The sequence below is a fragment of the Siphateles boraxobius genome, unplaced genomic scaffold (assembly GCF_051911475.1).
Source record: "Siphateles boraxobius isolate OS27281-9 unplaced genomic scaffold, OSU_SipBor_1 26, whole genome shotgun sequence".
Classification (NCBI taxonomy): Eukaryota; Metazoa; Chordata; class Actinopteri; order Cypriniformes; family Leuciscidae; genus Siphateles; species Siphateles boraxobius.
In genome coordinates, this window is record NW_027508876.1 from 19870317 (window position 1) to 19894942 (window position 24626).

At 39.2% G+C, this 24626-nt stretch overlaps 2 protein-coding genes across 4 annotated transcripts in view; one reads left to right on the top strand and one right to left on the bottom strand.

Moving 5' to 3' along the window:
• zc2hc1a (zinc finger, C2HC-type containing 1A) overlaps positions 1 to 765 on the bottom strand; it is a 36635-nt gene extending 35870 nt beyond the window's left edge. For both annotated transcript variants that reach the window (XM_077244723.1, XM_077244722.1), the window contains exon 1: positions 612 to 765. In XM_077244723.1, coding sequence (XP_077100838.1) covers positions 612 to 627 — 16 coding nt within the window. In that variant the 5' untranslated portion in view covers positions 628 to 765. The remainder of the gene's footprint in view (positions 1 to 611) is intronic.
• Positions 90 to 24232, top strand: pkia (cAMP-dependent protein kinase inhibitor alpha). Of its 2 annotated transcripts, XM_077244734.1 has the most exons (4): positions 98 to 234; positions 8891 to 9015; positions 22697 to 22874; positions 23278 to 24232. In XM_077244734.1, the coding sequence occupies exons 3-4, from the start codon at positions 22724 to 22726 to the stop codon at positions 23358 to 23360; spliced, it is 234 nt and encodes a 77-aa protein (XP_077100849.1). In that variant the 5' UTR covers positions 98 to 234; positions 8891 to 9015; positions 22697 to 22723; the 3' UTR covers positions 23361 to 24232. The 2 variants fall into 2 exon arrangements, with proteins under 2 accessions (XP_077100850.1, XP_077100849.1); XM_077244735.1 differs by lacking the exon at positions 8891 to 9015 and having other exon boundaries at positions 90 to 234.
• The last annotated feature ends 394 nt before the right edge of the window (positions 24233 to 24626 follow it).

A 24626-nucleotide genomic window follows, 5' to 3' on the forward strand; every position in this document is an offset into this window, starting at 1 on the left:
TAGAAATAAACAAAAATGATAAAGATCAAAGAGTAGTTCAGTCTGTTTGGGTGTGTCTATGCAGCCAGTTTTCTCAGACAGTGGAGTTGGATTAGTTAAGCAAACGAGAGCAGATCAACCAGCAGTATGTGGAAATAGGTCAATCTTGTCAGTCCATGCAAAACAACAGAGCAGCTGAAGGATGGAACTGAAGAATGTCAGTTTGTAGGGAGAACGAAAAAAGGATCCTGAATGGTATTTAAATCATTTGACATTGTTTTCGCTTATGTTTAAACAGACCTACACCAGAACAATTGAGTGAAACGGAATCAAGTTAGCTGAATCCGATGTCACAACAAAAGCACTTCAAACACACACATATACATATATGCATGCATGTATGCATGTATGCGTGTGTGTGTGTGTGTGTGTGTGTGCGTGCATATAGCCCCTAAAATAACAGTTAGACGTCATTGTTTTCCTACAAAACGTCATTCTCTACCGTGGTGATAACCTCAAACAACAGCGCTGAATAAACCAAAGCTGCTCTCCATTATACAAACACACGTTAGGGGTCAGATGCACAATATTCAATATTTACATATGCATCTTTTGCTTATTTAAAGCCTTACCTTCTATTTCCTCCATCTTTCCTGCTTGGTAAGACACTAATGACGATACTGTAGCAACTTGGCTCTTCTAGGTAGCCGGCCGCCCCACTTGCTAGTATCCTTGTTTTTGATTGGTCTTTTCCCGTTTCCCCGTTTCCCTGCAGAAATAAACGCTGTGTAGTACCTTCATCTAGCCGCTAGGTGGAACGTGGGAGGCGACCAGGCTGTGCATTACAGTACAGAAAGATTAATAATCTTCCACTAACATTTTATATTATATACAGCTTTAAAAAAAATAAAATTCTAAAGGTATAATTTTCTAAAGGTATAAATATGTTATTTTTCCTAAATTACTACTACTGGCAATTTTCCAGACCAAAACTACAATTTGCAAAAGCAAAACATTCAATTGAGTCTAGTTTTCCACTTCCTGCTCAGCTACTGTTCGGACGCTCTTGCTTACTGCTCCGTGCTTTGCTCTGTCGCTTTTATATTTTTATATTGTATCTCCTTTTATCACCTAATTTTAACTTCAGCAAATCAGCACAGTGCTCAAACGACAAAGCTTGGATTACTACAAAAAAGCAGAATCCTACATTTAAAAGGTTAAGAGTGAAAATGCCTGTTCTGGTTCAAGAATCTGCTTGCTGTAGAAACTGCCACAGACTTTTACAAAGGATTGCAGTTCTTGAAACAAAGTAACTTGCGGCACCACCAAACCAGACGGAACACACAACAAAGCTTCGTCATGGACGCCCTCAGCATACAGCCGCTGAGTCCCATGAATCTAGTGCTTCTCGACAGGCTATACTGAGTGTAAAGAAACAAGTAACTGATCGACATACAAATCGATGGCACAAACAGGGAGCGAGACCCAAAGGCACTCGAGACATCAGATTGTCACGAGCATCACATATTGCCGCAGTAGCATCCTCTACCCCAGATACGGCTCTGACCGTAAGGATTGCAAACACTGGTTTCCTACCACCGCCTATACATCTTGAGAACAGATTTGAAGTATTAATGAATGTAGATGAGGAATCCCCAAACGTGATCAATGTGATCAAACAAAGATCGAATCAGCCATTAACACTGACGCTTACTGGCACTCAAGGTCGAGCAGACAGCGACACTCAGCTCAGAGCGCAGCTGGGCCCAGGGACAGCAAGGATACGACTATGTGCTGCCTTCCACAAGCAACAACTTCTGATGTAAACAGAACTTCAGATCATTCTGATGAAACATAAGACTGCGAATCGACTTATCATTCATGTGGGGAAGAATGATATTCATAAAGAGCAGTCAGAACTCCTTAAGAAGGATTTCAATTAACTTTTTGAAACACTTAAAAGTTCAAACATTCATCAGTGGACCACTTCCAGCAAGAGGAAGAAACAGGTTTTCACGGTTGCTTGGGCTTAATACATGGCTGCAAAAAAACTGCAATATAAAAGGAGTAGGGCTGGATGATTAATCGAAAAATAATCGAAACCGAAATTCAGAGCCTATAACCGACGTAATTTTACTATGTCGATTATTTTGTTATTTTAATCCTATGAATATTTCCGCCCTGTGTGTTAATGTACTTTCCCCTTAAACATATTACCGCGTGCGACCAGACCGCGCGTAGTCACGTGACTCCGCCCCGTCCAGTCTGCGACATTAAAGCAACATGGAGGGGAACTCAAACACAGAGTCAACTCAGCTACAGGAGCCGCTTGTGCCAAAGAAACACGCAGTTTCCGTCATTTGGACACATTTTGGCTTTAATAAAGATGACACAGAAGAAACCCAAGTCAAATGCAAACACTGCAGAAAAACCGTTATAGCGACCAAAGGTAATACCAGCGATCTGTTTCAACACTTGGAGCGCAATCATATTACCGAATATGAACAGTGCATGGCTCAAAAAAAGAGAGAGACTGACAAACGCCCAGCAACAAGTGCCTCCACAAAGCAGGTGTCGATAATACAAGCATTTACAAATGCTACTCAAGGATTCAAGAAGATGAAAGAAATAACTGACGCCATTTGTTACTACATCGCGAAGGACATGGCTCCCATAGCTACAGTGGAGCACAGTGGGTTTAAACAACTCGTTAGAACACTAGACAGAAGATACACTGTGCCATCGCGACCATATTTTTCCCTAAACTGCGCTGCCCAACATGTACCAAACATGTCGTAAAAAGGTAGCTGCTGAACTGAAGTCTGTTAAGCACTTTGCAGCCACATCTGATCTGTGGTCAAGTAGGACGATGGACCCATATTTGAGCCTTACATTGCACTACATTGACGATGAGTGGAAGCTGCGCAACAGGTGCCTTGAGACAGCATATTTTCCTGTCGATCACACGTCAGAGATGATTGCACAGGGCCTGAGAGATATGCTTTCTGCATGGGAACTAACAGAAGAGAACCTCTTGGCTATTATGACAGACAACGGCGCTAATGTTGTCAAAGCTGCACAGCTCAACGGATGGACACGGCAGCAGTGTTTTGGACACAGGCTGCACCTGGCAATCCGTAAGAGCACCAATGCTATAATTTGTATGAGGTGATGGGCTGCTATATTCTTTATTTGTTTAGATCATACATTTTAACGTCTAAATGTTTTTTATATGACTTGAGTTTTTACTTTTCTTTTTTGTGCTGTATCACTTTGTTACATGTGTTTAACAGGGTGCTATATAAATATTAATTGTCCTTCAGCACACTAAATAAATACTGTGACAACAATAAAACAATGTAAACCACATTGCAATGTAAAAAAAGCTATATTAAGTCATTAGAGTAGAAATTAAAAAGGCTGTAGATGTGTTATTAGTCTGATATTATTTAAGCAGTTTAAAAAGGCGTTTCTCCTCTTGTATAAATTTAGCTAGAGCTACAGTTTGTAAATCTCTGAAACCATCAATAATTTAATATTCTTTTGTGTGTGTTTATTTCAGAAAATGCAATGAAAGATCAAAGTGTGGTGCAAGCAATGAGGGTGTGCAAAAAAATAGTCAGTGCTTTTTCCTATAGTTGGAAAAAGAAGAGGGCATTAGGAAAGGCGCAACAAGAGCTCAACCTGCCCCAACATAAGCTAAAAACAGCCTGTGTCACCAGATGGGGATCGATGAAAATGATGACTGCGAGAGTCCTTGAGCAAAAGAAAGCCATTACACAGGTCCTCGCTGATGATAAGAAATCAAGGCACCTTATTCCATCTTGGGCTGATCTGGATGTCTTGGAGGCTGTCAACAGAGCTCTTTCCCCATTGATGGAGTTCACAGATGCCCTGCCAGGAGAAGAGTATGTGACCATTTAATTCGTTAAGCCTGTCCTACACATCCTCAATTCACGAGTGCTTGCTGAGGAGGAAGATGACGTGGAGCTGACCAAAACCAGCATCCTTGCATACCTTAAGGGGAAGTACTCAGACCCCATCACAGACGAGCTACTGGACACCGCCAGTTTTGTTGATCCCAGATTTAAAACAAAATACATTTCTGTGCACCATGTCGCCACCATTCAGGAGAAAGTGGAAAAAGAGATGGTGTCCGCAGCTGCAGTCCTCAGGGAAAGTACCACTGAGAGTACACAGCCCTCTACGTCTTCATCAGAAGCAAAGAAGGCAAAGAGGTCATTAGGACGTTTTTTTCAAAGGAAGTGAGGCAACTCCTTCAACTGTACCCACTTTGTCACTTCAGCAAACACTAGAAGCAGAGCTGAGCAGCTACTTGGTGTCCCCCTTGCTGGATAGTGAGGAAAATCCACTGGAATGGTGGGGAAAGCATCATGTACACTTCCCCAATCTAAGTAAGGTGGCAAAAAAGTATCTCTGCATACCAACCACTAGCTCCCCATCAGAACGAGTTTTCAGTTCAGGAGGAAACATTGTTACATGCCCCAGATCCTGCCTGAAACCTGAAAAGGTAAACATGCTAGTGTTTCTTAGTAAGAACCTGGAGTAAATGCATAGAGAGTGACAGGACAAGATCCCTGAGAAGATGATCACATACAGTGAGCATGAGTAAGATTCACATCTTTAATGCAATGAGCACACAAGATACACAGCCTGCTGATCCGTCAGAGGTGCCTTGTCCAAGCCCTGCTCTTGCTCTTATTTTTGCACATGGCATTATTTAACATTTGTTTACAAGAGATGTAAGATATTTTCTACTTTTAAGATGGCAATATTTACAGTATTTTTTTTTTTTACAAAAATAACTATTTAAAAGTTCTTTATTTTCAACATTTTTAGGAAACTTTCTTTTTACATTAAAACTTAAATGACTTTAAGACATTTTTATTTCAAGCATTGTATGCTTTGTTTCAATTGATTTGTTTGTTTCAATTGTTTGTTTGATTCAATTGTTTGAAATATTTAATAAATAAGCATTAATATATATTAATATATTAATGTCTGTGTGTTTCCTTATTTTAGAATAAAAAGATAGAATTATGCACTCTTTCATTAGAAAAAATAACCGTGAACATATTTACAATATAAATTTACATTTGGTTGACAAATCACATAAGGACAATGATAACACCACTCAGCCACAACAACCTCTGCTCACGGACACAATCTCAGCTGTGCCCTGCCCACAGAGCTCACCACAGACAGACTGTGACATATTAGAACTGCTCCAAGATTCAGCATCCAAGGACAACTTTCTGGAAAACAGCCAAGGAAACCAGGAAAGCATTTTACAGCCTCCGATAACACCAGAGCAACAGCCCCTCTCACCAGACACGTTATCCCTCTCTCCAGCATCTCCACTTCTGTGCTTCTCAGAGAAAATGGACAACTGGTGTATGCTGGAACCAAACTATCTGCAAGATATCAACCAAAAAACGGCAGGCCCCGCAATCGCCAAAGCCTGCGGGCCCAGCTCGCCCTCCCCCTCCTCCTGTGAGAGCTCTTCGGCCTCTGCCACAACGCCAGGGCCCTCACCCTCCTCCATCTGCTCGAGGTGAACCACAAACAACTGATACCAGCTCTCAGTGATATGTGACGGGTCCCCGCTATGATAACAGTAACTTTCTCAAATGTTTACAGAACAAGTGGGAACCCAGTGTGCCTGTATCTTCCTCTATTGCTGTTCTATTACATGATAGAAAGTCTAAGGCCGTACAGCAAACCCATCAAATCTGGTGCCTATTCCACATCAAACTAAAATTGTTGTGGGGACAAAAAGTAAGACTGTTAAGTTAGCACTATTAAACACTTAAACTCACTTTAAACTCACTTAAAAATAAATCACTTAATGACTTAATAATCACAAACAACCTGGATTTGATGTTTCTAAATGAAACTTGGCTAGAAGACAGCTGCACAGGTTCATTTTTGGCCGGAATTGTCCTTTAAACAACTCGCGCACTCTTTTTGCTACTGCAGAGAGACTGACAAACCCCCCAAAATCACATTCCCAGTGAAATGCTCACAGAGCGGAAGTGCAGTGAGTTTTCTATCTTCTTCTCTGAGAAATGGTGCAGTGAGTTTGCTTCCTTCTTCTTGATGCACTTTCCACATCTTTTTTCAAAAGTGTGTTAAACTGCTTAGAAGCAGATCTCCTAGAAGTGGTAAAATCCTCACTTCTCTCTGGGAGTTTTCCAAACTCCCTGAAAACTCCCTGTCAAACCCCTCCTGAAAAAGAGCAATCTGGATAAGACCATATTAAGCAACTATAGACCGATCTCAAATCTTCATTTAATAGCCAAGATCATTGAAAGAGTTGTCTTCAATCAGCTGAACAAATTCTTAAGCTCGAATGGATACTATGACAATTTTCAATCTGGTTTCCGACCGCATCACAGCACAGAGACAGCGCTCATAAAGATAATAAACGATATTCGCTTAAATACTGATACAGGCAAATTATCAGGGCTGGTACTACTTGACCTCAGTGCTGCATTTGACACTGTCGATCATAACATACTTCTTGACAGGCTAGAAAACTGGGTTGGGGTTTCTGGGATAGTCCTAAAATGGTTCAGGTCATACTTAGGAGGGAGAGGTTATTATGTGAGTATAGGAGACCATAAGTCTGAATGGACATCCATGACATGCGGCGTCCCTCAAGGCTCAATTCTTGCGCCACTCCTATTCAACCTGTACTGTATATGCTCCCACTGAGCCAATTAATGAAAAAGAACCAAATTGCTTACCACAGTTACGTATGCAGACGACACACACCTCTACTTAGCCCTATCACCTAATGATTACAGACCCATTGACTCCCTGTGCCAATGCATTGATGAAGTAAACAGTTGGATGTGCCAAAACATTCTTCAGATAAACAAAGACAAAACTGAAGTCATTACGTTTGGAAACAAAGATGAAGTTCTCAAGGTGAACGCATACCTTCACTCTAGAGGTCAAACAACTAAAGATCAAGTCAGGAATCTTGGTGTGACTCTAGAGTCAGACCTTAGTTTCAGTAGTCATGTCAAAGCAATAACTAAATTAGCATACTACCATCTGAAAAATATTGCAAGAATTAGATGCTTTGTATCCAGTCAAGACTTCGAAAAACTTGTGCATGCTTTCCTCACCAGCTGAGTGGATTATTGTAATGGACTCCTCACTGGCCTTCCCAAAAAAAAAAACATGCGTACGACGGAACCTGCGCAGAATTCACTTTATAAATCCCAGTTAGCGTAAGATTGTGCGCACATGCGTCTCCTCCCCGAAACAACCATATATGGAGCTTACAACGCCTAGTTTTACTATGCATATCCTCATCTGCATATCATTTGCATATGATTATTCATCCACGTGATAACATGTTTAGGTACAAGACATTAGGAAAATATGAAATGCGGATGTGATGTCACATTAGTTAATAATTTAGTAGCCTATCCTTGCCCTGTTTTTGAATAAATAAATTAATATAGTGTAAAATACATTTCAGAGAAAGTTTTTCTCAATTTTTTCCACTGGCCAAAGAGTATTTTTAATTGATTTATGTTTATAATGGAAACAGATAGACCTTGTTGTGCATTATTTGCACGAAACTATTTTCTCAGACAATCTGCTATTATCATGATAAGCAATTATCTCTGTAGTTAAACATTAAAACACAGGATACCAGAGGAAAAGTGTTCAAAAGCATTGCATCCACAACAAATATTTATATTTATTGAATATAAAAAATGGTGTAACTTCTCAGTAATGATTTCATGTAATTTAAGTGTTTAACGCCATTAATCAGAATGGCATATTTCATCTAAATATTTAAAACAGAAGAAAAACAAAGTTTAAATCATTATTTTATTTATTTAAACTGTTATTGTGAACATGAATTGTATTTATGATTAGGACTTATAACACCTCTTTCAGGGCCTGTTTTGTGCGTATGCAACGGTTATAAATGAGGCCCCTGGTGTGCTCCTACATAGTCACATTCAAATCCAGACTCAAAACACATCTGTTTAATTGTGCATTTAATGAATGAGTACTATGCCACTGTTTGTCCGATTATTTGTACTGTATTTTACTTTCCTTTTTATTCTAAACTGTTTTAATTAATCTTATTTCTTTTGATTATTTTAATTTCTTCTAGGCCTATGTAAAACACTTTGAATTACTATTGTGTATGAAATGTGCTATATAAATAAACTTGCCTTGCCTATTGCAATTGAGATGCCATATGGCACCATATTCCTCTGATTTTAAACTCTGTACAGTGTCTTATTCACAAGCCCCTGGGATGCAACAATCAACATGTCTGGACGAAATCTCGAACAATAGAGCCCTTTTAAATAGGCTACTGAACTAGTTGGGTTAGAATCCCAGCACATCTGCTATGTGTGATAGGAAATGCATGTCAAACAACATCTGCACTGTCCACCATTTACTCAATTAAATGTTTTATTTGAAACGACATTGGCCTGCTATTTCAACATGGCTCGCTGTGTCAAATAGACTTTTGATTGTTTTTTTTTTTTTTAATGTAGCCTACATTTTAAAAAAGTTAAAAAAATATTTATCTTTAACTTCCCTACGATTAATCATATTTTCATTACATAAATCCCGTCTCTTTTGAGATAAAAAAAGAAGAAGAAAAAAAAGAAGAATGTAACAATTATCGATACCCGTACCACGACTCACTGTCGCCACCTACTGGAGTACGATGAAACACAAAACAAAGAGTCAAGCAAATCAGTGAACAGGTTCGAAAGATTCGAATCACTGAGATGAATCAAACTCCTCACCACTACTGAGCAGAAGATATTATGAGCTTTGGGTAATCTTTGCATATCAGCACTCAAGAACGCGCATACGTCATCCCTTTCTTTTCATGCAGACTCATGAACTGAGGCAGGAGCAGCACCTCTGACAGCACCGTCGCATCCCACTGAACTGAAATATTAACAAGAGCGACAAAACTGCACAGCCTTGACGAGAAGAAAAACTTCAAGCCTAAAACAGGTACGATTTGCGGAGTCGCTCGGTTTTATAAGCCTTCTTAATCTCATTGTATGATAGATTTAGTCGCGCGACCCTGTTTCATTAGCATCTGTGCTTTAGCCTGTCAGATTTATATAACCGGTGCATTCATATAAGCTCAAACGTTGTGCTGTAAATGAAATAATTGCTCCGCTGAGAATTGCACCTGTAGCTGTCATATTTGGATATTCCATGTTGATATATGTTTTGATGTTATGGTCTAATGCACGTGACATGACAAGGACGAGTTTCCCCACAAACGTTTATATTTCTGTATTTTCTTATATTTCTGTATTTTCATATAAACTAGTGCATTTTACGCTCTAATAATGCATAAATATGTCAAATTGTCACAGATAGATTGTGTGTTCATTTAAACAGTGGCAGAACTACAATAGCCCATCACAACATTACATTTAGCCAGATATGTGTTTTAGTTTCAGTTTGGTTTCAATTAATAAGGTAATTTATATTCTGATTTTAGGGCAATGAAGGGTATAAATATGAATGAAGCAATTTTTAAGATCATCTCACCCTTATTATGTTGCACATTGTAACTCATTAGAGCTCTTATATTTTATTAATAGCATACTACTCTATATATGTAGTTGGTTCATTTGAAGAGTGCTTGTTGGAGGACATAATTGGATTGATTTGTGGAGGCCTTAAGTGGTACTGATTCCTGAGACAGGAATAACAGACAGGTCACGAAATTTGCGTTTAGTTTTGAAAACCGCATAAAAGTTTTCAAATTAATCCAAAATGATAACTAGAATGTTATAGATATTATTATTAAATAAAAAATATTGCATTATCACTCAGGTCAGGTGTACCACCTGTTCTCAGATCATACCTCAATACTTCAATTAAAATGAGTTGAATATAAAGAAATGCATTTTTTACCATCAGATATTTTTTAAACCATTCATAAAATTGTGTGAAATCAAATTATGTGTTCATCCTCACTAATATCTCTTGAACACTAATACATCTTATATATCAAGTTGATTCCTTGGTACATAAACTTTTATTTTCTAAGTTTTGCAACCTGTTCTATCCCAGGACTCAAGCATCAGTGATGTGCACCTTATAAAAAAATAAAAGGCACACTGATCTCTGCTCCCAATCTACTTCAGCTCTGACTTGTTCTTTATGTAAAATGTGTAGTGTTGCTGTACATAGCAATTAGCAACCTTTATTGCTATGTCGGTTTGTTTGGGCTGTTTTGTCAAAACTGTTGCACAAACTTTTTCAGAGGGTGGGTTGGTGGATTCCACAGAGGTCTCTGAGGCATAGGCAGGGGAAGTGTGACAACCCTTCTGCATGGTTGTCAATGTTGCCTTGAGGAACTGCTCACTCAAGTCCATATTGATTTTTTGGACTTAGACCTCAACTCCTGTGCCAAGTGAGCTTTAAAATACATCTCTTTCCCATTAATACATAGACAATTTATTTGGTGTTTACAGACAGACACATTTGAAAAGATATGATATTATGGTTTTGTGCAGTGGTGATAAAAAGTATGTGCACCTATTATGCTATTTTAAAGGTTCATAGTTTTGTTTTGGAGGACTCTTACAATAGAAAAATAAACACTTTAATTTTCTCAATATACATGGCAGCATTACCTTTTTTCTCACAGTGTCTGAAATGGTTCGATTAAAGGATTTCAGTCTTTCTAAACCCCTCCTTTCTGAGAGCCTACTCTGCTATGATTGGTCAGATGGCCTAGTCTGTTGTGATTGGTCTACCGCTTATGGTGTTGGAAACTAAACGCCCATTACAATATCAGAATTTCAGCTCTGGAAACTTCTTCAGCACTTGTATGTAGTGAAATGAACAGTAACTATGGCGTCGGTTTTTACCATTTCAGTTCGAACCAATTCCAATTCAGTCCCCTTCTTTTGGAAGTGCATGTAAATTGGATTTGCTTTCGCAGCGCAGAAAAAAGCGTCTTCTCGGCATTTTGCAACAAGAAACAAACTCTTCTAAGCCTCAGCTACAACTACAGTGTTTGCGGGCAGGTCAAAGTGGGCGTTGTTTGCAGGCAGCCAATGAAGAACATAGGCATAGAACATTATGCAGATTTGTTGCAAACCTATGTTAGAGCAGGAAGTAAGATTGGAATTACTGACAACTTGTTTCAGGCAGTTCAGAATCAGTTCTTTCTTTTGGGAGACAATAACTTCATTTATCAAGCACTTTGATATTTAAAAATTTGCAGACATTTTCACAAATAAAATCTGAAAAAGCATAATAGGGGCACCATTTTCTGTATTTGTGCATACAGTTAAACTAATACACTTATTGTTTTATTATTATTTCACTTATTCAGCAACAAAAATCTGGAGAATAGAAAATAAATATTTTAGTTGGAGAAATGGAGTATGTGAAATTCTGTGCTATTTTTTTTTAATACTGTGAAACAGCCCTGTAATGATGACCTCATTATGGGTGTTTCACCACACAGTTGCACCATTTTGAAGACAGCAGCTGAGAATGACTGTACTGAGATGATAGCATGGGCTAAATATAACTCTTAGCTCAGGGAAGCTCCTTGCATCTCATGAGTGATATTTAGTTCCACAAAATTCTAGATAATCTCGTAGATTTGTTCCACATTTGTTTTGACATGTTTGATTTAGGGATCATTGCATTAAAACGTTTTATGGGACTTTTTTCCTACCACACAACATATAAAGGAGTCTCAGATAAAAAATCCAGAAGGACAATTTAGAAATGCATGAGATCACAAATGTGTGACAAAATAAACAGTCCTTTATCCAAACTTATCTTCTTCTCTTGGCCAGATTATGGCTCCTTTAGTCTTCACATTGTTGTTTGGGATTCCTAATAGTTAGAACAGTCTTTGTTCAAACACTGATTAGTAATTTACTCTTGAATCTAAGGAGTAACACTTCCATTCAAAGGTTTCCATTTTTTAAAAGTTTTAAGTCTCTTATGGATGAAAATACAGTAAAAACAGATAAATTGTGAAATATTATTACAATTAAAAAATAGGTTTCTATCTGAACATATTTTAAAATGTAATGTATTCCTGTAATGGCAAAGCTAGTTTTCAGTAGCTATTATTACTCCAGTTTACAGCGTCACATAATCCTTCAGAAATCATTATAATATGCTGATTTGGTGCTCAGGAAACATTTGTGCTGCTTAATATTTTTGTGGAAGCCATGATTCATTTTTCCAGGATTCTTTGATGAATAGAAAGTTCAAAAGAACAACATTGATTAGAACATATTAAAGTTATAACTGTTACTTTTGATCAATTTAATGCTTTCTTTGTAAAAAAAAAATGTAACTTTTAAAAAATAGTGTGCATTGTAGCTGTATAATTTTCTAGATTGTTGCATATTTTAATTTTGAACGAAGTACAAAAATTCAGCAAAGAAATATTTTAAACATTTGAATACAATTATATATATATGTATGATTAAACATTTATTTATACATTTCATAATTTACACTTTATTATAATTTATAACCAAATGTAAAAATGCATTGCTAAAATAAAAATGTATCATTGCATAAAGGCAAATAAAAACATATTTTGAGAACAAAGGCCAAATGTATAGCAGTATACCGATAAACAATTGTAATAATTACGTTGTTTGTGTTCCTTGCACTCAAGAAAAAAACTACATTCTGTTTAGTAGTTATTAAAGAGTTAGTTTACCCAAAAATGTCCCATACTTTACTCACTCTCAAGCCATTCTAGGTGTATATGACTTTCTTTTTTCAGCCAAACACAATCAGAGTTATATTAAAAAATATCCTGGCTCTTGCAAGCTTTATAATGTGTCTATAAAGTGAATGGGACCTTCGATTTTGAAGCCAAAAAAACCCTGCATCCATCCATCATAAAAGTAAACCATATGGCTTTAGGGGGTTATTAAAGGCCTTCTGAAGCGAAGCAATGCGTTTTTGTAAGAAAAATATCCATATTTATTGCTTTATAAACTGTAATCTCTGATTTCCGGTAACAACCGTACATTAGTCTAGTTCCGGCAGAAGACCCGACTCATGAAGTATTGAGAAGGCCCTTTGATTTTTTTAGGAACATGAAGAATCATCTGACTATAAGATCTCATTATTCTTGTATTTTGATAAGGTATCAAAAGGTCAACAATATATTTTGGGCCAATTCCATGGAACACTTAAACTCAATTCTGAATTTTACAGGGAAACAGTGTAAAGAACCAAAACTAGGGTATTTCTTAGGGGTGGGGGAAAAAATCGATTCTTAGATGCATCGCGATGCGGACATGGACGATTCTGAATCGATTCACAAATGTCAAAAATCGATTTTGCAAAAAAAAAAGATTTTAAGATTTTAAGATATGTAGCCTACTTATAATGACGTAATATTGACGGAACGCAAAAGACGGAACTCTGAAGCGCGGAAGTGCAGTGCCCGGACCCTCTGTCTGTGGCGTGTGCACATAACAGAGACGCGATGGCTGAGCGCGAAATCCAAACACCCTCCTCGTTAAAAGCTGACGTGTGGAAATATCTTGGCTTCTATGAAGTTGAAGGGGGAAACGAGCTGGACAAGAGCCACACTAGTTGTAAGCTTTGTAGAATAAAACTAAAATATTTCGGCAACACGACAAATATGAGAAGCCATATGACACGTTTCCACCCAGAGGAAAAACACTCGGCTGTACCAGAGCCGTTTCTCTCTATGGCTCTGGGGTGTACCGGTGTTCAGACGATTTCTGCTGCCTTGTCGAAAAATGCTACCCATGCGCGAATCGATCACAGATACTGTTGATTCATTCTCTATTGTTTCCATAATGGTGTAAATCTCACAATATTATGACATCGTTATTTCATTTTAATTAGGGTAAGTGTATGGGGAGCATATCTTGATATTTTAAATGAACTAGCAATTATCACATTTGATATAACAAGTAAAAATGATATTATTATATGAAATAAAATTATAATAAAATTCGAATTTAAGAGTACAGTATAATGTTCTGTTTTTATTTTTAAAACGGTGTGAAAAAGTAAAAATGATCATCAAATATTCATCTTTGACCTGTCAAAGTTTCCTACAAGTCTCCACAGCAAGGATGCATAGATTTATGGGTGTGGTGAGCAGAAGAAAAATGAGTCTGTACATGCGCAAAACCAGTAAGTAGCACATCTCAATGGGTAGCATGAATCGTCAGAACACCTGTTGTTGTTATATTATTAATTTACTACAAGTATGCTGCTAGTTCAGGCACACATTTATTTTCCTGTTAGTTCTTTGCAATGTTAATAAAATATATTGTACGTTAATTCTTTATGGGGCATTACTTTGTACTTTTAAAGCAAAGTATTTATGTTCACACACAAAAAGATTCAGATAATCGCTTTAGAATCGAATCGCAGGCCTCTGAATCGTAATCGAATCGAATCGTGAGGTGCCTAGAGATTCCCACCCCTAGTATTTCTCTCTCTTCTTTGCAAATCAAAAATCTGGCCGCAGTCTAGTCAAGTTTCAGTCGACTAAAAGTCTGAGCATTTTAGTCTTATTTTAGTCAGAATTATTCATGACTATTTTCAACAAACTGATTTTGACGAAAACTGATGACATTTAGTCTAGTTTTAGTCAATGAAAATTGTATTTTAGTCTCTATTTAATCCAGTCAATATGGTATGTGGCATCATGAGAGGGTATGTCATAGAGGCAAGGTATGTGCCATCTAGGTGGTTACAGTATGGGGACTACAAACCAAGATGGCCACCTCGTCCCGGACTACAGTTACCAGGTTCCCAAAGCGGTGGGGACACAGCTGTTGTGAGTGAAGGAGAAAAGCTGTTAATGAGCTGAGAAAAGAGAGAGACTGGCTTTTTTGTTTGAGAGCATAAAGTGAAGCTGGAAGAGTTTTTGGTTATGAAAAAGAACGCTTTGGAGTTTTGAGTTGATTTATTAAAAGAAACCAGTGACTTGATCTCTGCCTGGACTCGATTTGTGAACCAACCCACACTTTGGTGATACCTTACCTCTCACGATGCCACATATGGTGGAGAATGCTGTTCCAATGGTGTGACTGCTGATGTCCAACAGAGACTGGGAAGATCTGACGGTGAAATTTGCTAAGCTAAGTACAAAAGAACACAACAAATCTAACCAAATCCAAATACAAACTAATGCTGCGTTAGTAGAAGAACAAAGACGGGCAAATGACTTGAAAACAAGAGAGCTTCAATTAAGAATGAACCAAGAAAGCAACAAAGTCAGAGCTAGTAACTTCATTCCTAAAATGGGGGTCACCGATGACGTGGAGGCATACTTGTATGCTTTTGAGACAACAGCGCATAGAGAAAAGTGGCAAAAAGAACAGTGGGCTAGGATATTGGCACCTTTTTTATCAGGTGAATCACAAAAAGCTTTTTTGGATTTGGACCCTACAAATGCAAATGATTATGATAGTTTAAAAAAAGAGATTCTCAGCAGAAATGGTCTCACCACATTTGGAATGGCCCAGCGAGTACATGAATGGGGTTTTCAGAAAGACCAACCTCCTTGTGCACAGTTTCATGAACTGATGCGCCTGACGAAGAAATGGCTACAACCTGAAAAGAGCACGGCAGCAGCTGTGGTCGAGAAAGTGGTGGTAGATAAGTATTTAAGAGCCCTTCCATATGAAGCAAAAAAAGTAGTCAGCCAGAGTAACCCAATAACGGCAGAGGAGTTAATAGAGTCAGTTGAAAGATATCAAGCTAATGTAAATATGTTAAGTTACCGGACACCAGTTAACTCCCCTCCACAGACGAGGAAGACACCCAAAGGTCGGTCGACACAGTGGTTTAGCCAGAGGAAGGGGAACAATAGTCCCTATGAACAGCAAAAAGCATTGCCAGATTACAGTCCTCGAACATGTTACAAATGTGGGGAACTTGGTCATATTTCTTGGCAGTGTGACAAACCAGATGAACCCATGCCAACAGCAGATTCTTCAGGGAGCAAGCAGACTAATTTCTTTGTTGTGTTGATGGGAGCCACAAACTTCCCAGCCATGGCCTGCCCTGTGACGATAAATAGCCAGGATATGGAGGCTTTGTTAGACTCAGGGAGCATGATTACCTTGGACCACAAGTCACTAGTCAACCCAGCTGAGATCTCTCAGGAAGATACCGTGCCTGTGTCTCGTGTTCATGGAGACACTCAGAAATACCCAACAGCTGCATTAACCCTCATCACCACCAAAGGGAGATGTGATGTTAAAGCAGGAGTAGTGGACTCGTTGCCAGTAAGTGTGCTCATTGGCAGGGATTGCTCAGTGTTCCATGCTTTGTGGCAAGACATATCGGAAAAAAAGATGAGAGATACCGAAAGGCCTAGAGGTAAAACCAAATCTAGGGGAGACTCTGCCCAAGGGATTCAGGATGTAAAATATATGACCAAATGTTGTTTTCCAGTTCAGACTCGTGCAGAAACAAGGGATGTTCCAGAGGAGACTGAGACCGCTTCTGAGAAGGAGTCATCACAAGAGAGCATGGGTGAAACTGGAATCAAAGCAGAGGCTGTGCCGTTAAGAGGACAATATGGTACGTCACAGTTAAATGACCAAACATTGACTAATGCACTGAGAAATGTCAGAATGGTGGAAGGGGTAGATAAGAAACCGGGACACCTTACATACCCTTACTTTGCAGTAAAAAACGGTCTGCTTTATCGAGTAAACAAAAGTGGAGAGGACATCCAGGAACAGCTTCTAGTTCCTAAGTCTCATAGATCAACATTGTTGCATCTATCTCACACCCACCAACTTGGAGCCCACTTAGGGGTCAATAAAACTAAGGAGAGGATTCTTCAGCGTTTCTTTTGGCCCGGCATTCATAAAGAGGTAGAAAACTACTGCCGTAGCGGTCCAGAATGTCAACAAGTAGCACCAAAACCCTCAGAGCGGAACCCCCTAATTCCCCTGCCAATAATTGAGACCCCGTTTGATAAAATTGGAATGGATATTGTGGGACCCCTTCCCAAGAGTTCTAGGGGACATCAATACATTTTAGTGATGCTGGATTATGCTACTCAATATCCTGAAGCTGTTCCCCTGCGAAAAGCCACAGCCAAACAGGTGGCCAAAGAGCTCTTTCTCCTCAGTAGTAGGGTAGGGATCCCAAAAGAGATCCTAACAGATCAGGGGACCCCCTTCATGTCAAGTGTTGTTAAGGAAATGAGTAGCCTGTTGAAAATCAAACAAATCAGAACCTCAGTTTACCATCCCCAAACAGATGGACTTGTAGAGCGCTTCAATAGAACGCTCAAGCAGATGCTACGCAAAGTCATTTATAAAGATGGACGAAACTGGGACCAGCTTCTACCCTACCTTCTGTTTTCACTGAGAGAGGTACCCCAGGCCTCTACAGGATTCTCCCCTTTTAAATTGCTCTACCCACACAAGCCAAGAGGTCTCTTAGACATTGCCAAAGAATCTTGGGAAGAACAGCCCTGTCCACATAGGACTCTAATCGAGCATGTGGAAACTATGAGAGAGAGGATGGCAGCAGTGTTCCCCATTGTCAGAGAGAACATGGAAAAGGCCCAAAGGCAACAACAAGCCACCTACAACCGGGCTGCACAACCTAGGGAGTTCCAAACAGGAGATAAGGTGTTGGTGCTCATACCCACTGCGGAAAGCAAGTTCCTCGCCACCTGGCAAGGGCCATTTGAAATAGCAGAGCGAGTTGGAGAAGTAAATTATAAAGTGAACCAGCCAGGTAAGAGGAAGTTACAACAAATTTACCATGTTAACCTCCTGAAAAAGTGGCATGCAAGAGATGCATTGTTTGGTGGAGGCCTAACCACAGAGAAGGTCAATGGTCCAAGAGAAGAAGTCCAAGTCAGCCAAACCTGACACCACAACAGTTACAGGAAACATCGGAGTTAGTAGAGCGGAATATAGATGTTTTTTCTTCTGAGCCTGGTCACACCCACATGATCCAACATGAAATCCGCACGATACCTGGCAAAGTCATACACCAACGTCCATGCAGAGTCCCTGAAGCCCGGCGGAAATCAATCAAGGAGGAGGTAAGAAAAATGCTAAAACTAGGGGTCATTGAAGAATCTCAGAGTGCCTGGTCATGCCCTATTGTGCTGGTTCCCAAGCCAGATGGAACAATAAGATTCTGTAATGACTTCAGGAAACTAAATGAAGTGTCACAGTTTGATTCTTATCCAATGCCTCATGTAGATGAGTTGATTGATCGGCTGGGCAAGGCCAGATTTGTTACCACCCTTTATTTAACCAAAGGATATTGGCAGGTTCCTCTTTCTCCAGCATCCAAAGAAAAGACAGCCTTTGCTACCCCAGAGGGGCTGTACCATTATGTTTGTCTACCTTTCGGCCTGCATGGGGCACTAGCGACTTTTCAGAGGCTGATGGACCGCGTCCTCCGGCCTCATCAAAGGTATGCTGCAGCATATTTAGATGACGTGGTGGTGTATAGCCGGGATTGGGAAACCCACTTAATGCAAGTACAGAAAGTGTTGGATTCAGTAAGAGAGGCGGGCCTCACTGCTAACCCTAAAAAGTGTAAACTAGCCTTCTGTGAAACAAACTACCTGGGAAACAACGTAGGACGAGGCTTTGTTAAACCCCAAGAGCCCAAAATCAAATCCATACAAGACTGGCCTAGGCCATCTACGAAGACCCAAGTTAAGTCCTACCTGGGCCTTGCCAATTACTACAGAAGGTTTGTCCCTAACTTTGCTAGTCTGGTTGCTCCCCTTACAGAAATGACCACGAAACAACACTCCAGGATGGTGAAATGGTCCGAAAAGGCAGAGGAATCATTTGCACAACTAAAGAGGGCCCTGACATCTCATCCTGTCCTGGTGGCACCTGATTTTAAGAAGTCTTTTATAGTACACACAGATGCATCAGAGGTGGGTCTTGGGGCAGTATTATCCCAAACGCAAGAGGGAGCAGAACATCCGGTTTTGTATATAAGTAGGAAGTTAGTAAAGCATGAGAAAAATTATTACACATTGGAAAAAGAATGTTTAGGAGTCAAATGGGCGTTGGAGACCCTTCGGTACTACCTTCTAGGGCGGACGTTTGTCCTGGTAACAGACCATGCCCCGTTACAGTGGATGGCAAGGAATAAAGAGACCAATAGGAGGGTAACTCGATGGTTCCTGAGTCTCCAAGCATTTAATTTCTCTGTCGTTCACAGACCCGGACCTTGCCATGGCAACGCTGATGCCCTCTCACGACGAGATGCCCTCTACACCTTCTCCCCGCAACCAAGAGCCACAGAGCAGAGAAGGGGGGTGTGTGGCATCATGAGAGGGTATGTCATAGAGGCAAGGTATGTGCCATCTAGGTTGTTACAGTATGGGGACTACAAACCAAGATGGCCACCTCGTCCTGGACTACAGTTACCAGGTTCCTCAGCGGTGGGGACACAGCTGTTGTGAGTGAAGGAGAAAAGCTGTTAATGAGCTGAGAACAGAGAGAGACTGGCTTTTTTGTTTGAGAGCATAAAGTGAAGCTGGAAGAGTTTTTGGTTATGAAAAAGAACGCTTTGGAGTTTTGAGTTGATTTATTAAAAGAAATCAGTGACTTGATCTCTGCCTGGACTCGATTTGTGAATCAACCCACACTTTGGTGATACCCTACCTCTCACGTTGCCACAGGTATTAAGTACCTAGTAGTATAGACAAAACCAAAATTTTCTTTTAGCCAAACCCATTTCAAACAAGGTTATCTTATTAGGCCTATATTATTGTCACCTTATACTGTAGACTCAAAAATACATCCATTCCAGACATGGAGGCCCTCTGATTTGAATTTACAACATATTTATTTTACCAACCAAACATGTTGGAAGTACACACACATAAATTTAAATAAAAATGTATCGGTCCCTATCTTTGTGTCAGAATTAACTTTGTTTGTTGCCGTTTACATTAACTCACCACAGCTGCATCTTCTAAATAATGCCGCGAGTGGGGCTTGAGGAAGTGACGTCGTCTGCGTCTGCGCAGTGCGACCTGATGCAGCCCCTGAAGTGAGACACAGGAAACATAAATACTGCAAAATAATAATAATGCAACTAAATGAGACGAAATAACGTTATAACATTTTGTCTCATTTCGTTTTGGTCAATGAAAATGAAGAGACATTTTCGCGTAGTTTTTATTTTGTAAACCACATTTAGTCTCATTTTTATTCGTCAACAATATTGCATTATACATTTAATTATAGTCATCGTCACATGACCAGCATTTGCGTTGCGTCTCGTCAAGTCGGTTTGTATGGCCGTCGTCCCAGAAGGAAGCCTCTTCTGAAGCTGGCTCTCAAGAAAGCCCTCAAACAGTTTGATGAAGACAACCTGTCCAAGAGCATGAATTACTGGAACCGTGTCATGTGGTCCAATGAGATTAAGATACACTTGTTTGGCTCAGATGGTGTCCAGCATGTGTGGTGACACCCGGGTGAGGAGTACCAAGAAAATTGTGTCTTGATTACAGTCAAGCATGGTGGTGGTAGCATCATGGTATGGGGCTGCATGAGTGCTGCTGGTACTGGGGAGCTGCGCTTCATTTGAGGGAAACATGGATTCCAACATTTACTGAAACATTCTGAAGCAGAACATGATGCCCTCCCTTCAGAAACTGGGCCTAACAGCATGATAATAACCCCAAACACACCGCCAAGATGACAGCTGCCTTGCTGAGGAAGCTGAAGGTGATTGAGTGATCAAGTATGTCTCCAGACCTGTACCCTATTGAGCACCTGTGGGGCGTCCTCAAGCTGAAGGTGGAGAAGCACCATGTGTCTAACATCCAGGAGCTCCGTGATGTCATTATGGAGGAGTGGAAGAGGATCCCAGCAACAAGCTGTGCAGCTCTGGTGAATTCCATGGCCAGGAGGATTAAGGCAGTGCTAGATAACAATGGTGCTCACACAAAATATTGACACTTTGGACACAGTTTTGACATGTTCACTTAGGGTGTACTCACTTTTGTTGCCAGCTATTTTGACAATAATGGCTGTATGTTTTTGTTATTTTTAGAGGACAGTAAATCTATACTGCTATACAAGCAGCACATTGACTACTCTAAAAATATATCCAAGTTTCATTTCTATAGTATTGGCCCAGCTGGAATGTGAGGGGTGTACTCACTTTTGTGAGATAATGTATATAGAATTACAGTAATCAATGATTGATGATACGAATCCATGAATAACAGTGTCCAGGTCCTTAAAGTAGAGAATTGGTTTCGATTTAGAAATAGTACGAGTTGATCAAATCAAGCCTTAACAACACTTGTAACCTGTTTATCTAAAACCAAACCCGAATCCATGATAACGCCCAAATTATTGAGACGATCTGAACCACTTATCGACATAGTCCAACCTACATACAAATCCCTTAGAGACAGTCCAAAGACAACACACTCGGTCTTGTTAGTCTTAAGATTAAGAATATTGCTCGCCAACCAGGCTTTAAAGGGATAGTTCACCCAAAAATTAAAATTCTGTCTGTATTTACTCACTCTCATGTTGTTTCAACCCCGTAAGACCTTCGTTCATCTTCGGAACACAAATTAAGATATTTTTGCTGGATCACTCCTCCATCGGCTTCTAAGGGATTGAAACTTGCCCGCCCCGAAAAGTTATTAAAGACATTGTAAAAATAGTCCAAGTGTCTACAGTGGCTCAATCTTAAGTTTATCAAGCAACGAGAATCTTACGCTATTACACTACGAACAACATGAGGGTGAGTAATTACTGACAGAATTATTATATTTTTGTATATAATATAATTATAATTATATAATTATTTTTGGGTGAACTATCCCTTTAATCTTGCCTAAGCACTGTACAAGTGCATCAAAAGATCGAGAGCCTTTCGGATCTATTGGAATATATAACTGAATGTCATCTGCATATAAATTATACATAATATTGTATTTACGTACAATTGAGCCTAAAGAGCACATGTACAACAAAAATGAACTAGGCCCAAGTATGGAACCCTGTGGCACACCACTATGTAATTTAGCTGATGTAGAACACAAATTTCCAATGCAAACCGAAAATGATCTTTCCTGTGATTTAAACAAGGCTGTATCCTTAATGTCAACATCTTCCAAACTACGCAATAAAATGCCATAATCAACGGTATCAAAGGCAGCTATGAGATCGAGTAGAATAAGGATAACTACCTTTCCAGAATCAACTTCTAATAAAATATCATTAAACACCTTAAGGAGGGCAGATTGTGTACTATAAAGGGACCTCAAATCTGACTGGAACATATCTATAACAGCATTCGCATATACGGAACAAGTTGAGATAAAACAACCTTCTCTAAAACTTTAGGTAATTTTGATATAGAAATGACCTAATATAAATATAAAAAAGGTAATTTATAGGTAGGTACAATATAGGTCTGTAATTACATAAGACTGTACGATCTAAATTAGGTCCAGTACGCTGTCATATACACCTAGGATGGATTGAGGGTGAGTAAATTATGGGTTAATTTTCATTTTTGGGTGAAGTAACCTTTTAAGTGCACTGATTTCTTAAAGTCGCTTCAGTTTTTTCTACTTGATGACTTGCAAGGCATCTGCATGCCACAGCAGATCTGTGTTTGACCAAATAATCTCTGTCTGTCACAGGCACTGCTATGTTGAAATGTATTAGATATGACTGATGTCGAGGTGACATATGAAGACTTCATCGCCTCTGCAAGGACCGGCAGACGCAATGCTGTGCACGATATACTGGGAACCTCCGCCGGGGTTGATGCTAGTGGACTCTCCCAAACTCTGTCTGAGCTCAATATCAGCAAAGCAGGTGAGTAAAGTCCCCTTAATTTATCACTGCTCCTTCAGAAAGAACATGGAGCGTCATCAAAACCCTGCAGTAATGTAATATGGCATTGAGAGGCAGGCTGGCCATGAATAATGTATCAGACAACCCTGCTTTGGGCAAACTAGAGAGTTTAGAGGGCCTGTTAGTGGCTTCCCACACCAGTTTTTAGCTCAAGACAAACATGGATGTGCTTTATCAAATATAGGTCTGTTAGCTGAGGGCATCCTTAAGAAAAAGTATTGCAACAACTGCTAAACATCCTGCCCTGCCGTAGGGTGTCGGGTATATTCTCTTGTTGGACAACAGCTCCCTAGTTTTCATTAAAACCATATGTCTTTTCTTTCTGTTTTTGGTTTCACTAACAAAACAATTTTTTCACTCTCAGAGTCAGGGAATGATGAAGAGAAGAGCCAGAGCTTTTCAGACTCCGAACCGAAGCAGGAACAGGGCAAAGGGGAAGGAACATAACAGACTTCAGTGAGAGAATCAGTAAAATACCCCCTCTAGTGGCTGATTTTTATAAGCATGGAGGGGTTGACACTGAAAATAGAGCAGCAACCCTCTCTCTGAAGGATCCGGATGGAGGAGACTTTGCTTTGAGGAAGCTACTGTGAAAGGCTGGGCCTTATGAATCATAGCGCTTCTGTTTTACTACAGTGACCGCTACTTTAGCTGATGTAGGTATGACTTTTACTTAGATATTCACTCTATTTGGTAGGTACCTAGAGTGACTGGTGGGATTTGAGTCAGAAGTAATCACATTAGAATGATGAAGACACACTTTGGAGATGAACAACACCCATTGAACTTGTGATTTTCGATTCACCAAATAACTGCCAGTGTAGTGCAGCTATTACGCACTTAAAAAAAAAGGTGTAGTGTTGTAATAGTAATATCAGATTTTGATATTAAATTGTGCTTTATGTCTTTGATATCCTAAGTTTATGTTTTCACTTGGTACACATTTGTTATATTCACATAATATAAGTGCTGCACTTTTAGTATACACTCACTGAATTCTGATAAACTGTCTATGATTGTCTTGCAACCTCTAAAGTCTGTATGTATAACTGTTCACATCCCACAAATTTGTGACCCGATCATTTGCAGTGTTACGATGCTAATTTTGGTGTTTCATGATGAGAATTCTTATTATATTATGAAATCTCTCTGGATTTGAAGTCTTAATTACACTGCCTATTAATCCATTTGAAATTACCGAAACTCTGTCCATATTTTGTCTTCAAGCTCTATGTCCTAAATTTTGCATAAATATATTTGATATTTTCATCTGTGGGTACATACAAATTTGAATAAATTCAAGAAATCTTTGGGAAAAAGGTGATCTATTTTTAAATTATTTATTTAGATTTCTGCATATATTTATTTATAATGTATTGTATATATATATTCATTTATTTATCAATGATTTATGAATCAATGATTATTATATTATATTTTATTAGTCAACAACCATATGTGCTCTGTACTAACTTAGACACTGATTAAGACAGTGATACTGATATTCCACTGGATGGCACTGTTCACTCACTAATCTATTTTATTCTAAATGCACCTCCACCTAATGAGTGATTGAAGCCAGTGCACATCATCCATTTTGGAGTTTTCTTTACTTTTCATATGTCAGTTAAATATAATTGTATTATATATTTAGGTCACTATTAGCTGCACTATTTTTGCTACTTTTTTCTACTTAAAGGGATAGTTCACCCA

What these genes read in the sequence shown, in the direction of transcription:
- pkia (XM_077244735.1), top strand. Translation starts at nt 22,724, where the DNA reads ATGACTGATGTCGAGGTGACATATGAAGACTTCATCGCCTCTGCAAGG. An exon ending in GCTCAATATCAGCAAAGCAG is followed by an intron (nt 22,875 to 23,277) that starts GTGAGTAAAGTC and finishes TTTCACTCTCAG; the next exon opens with AGTCAGGGAATGATGAAGAG.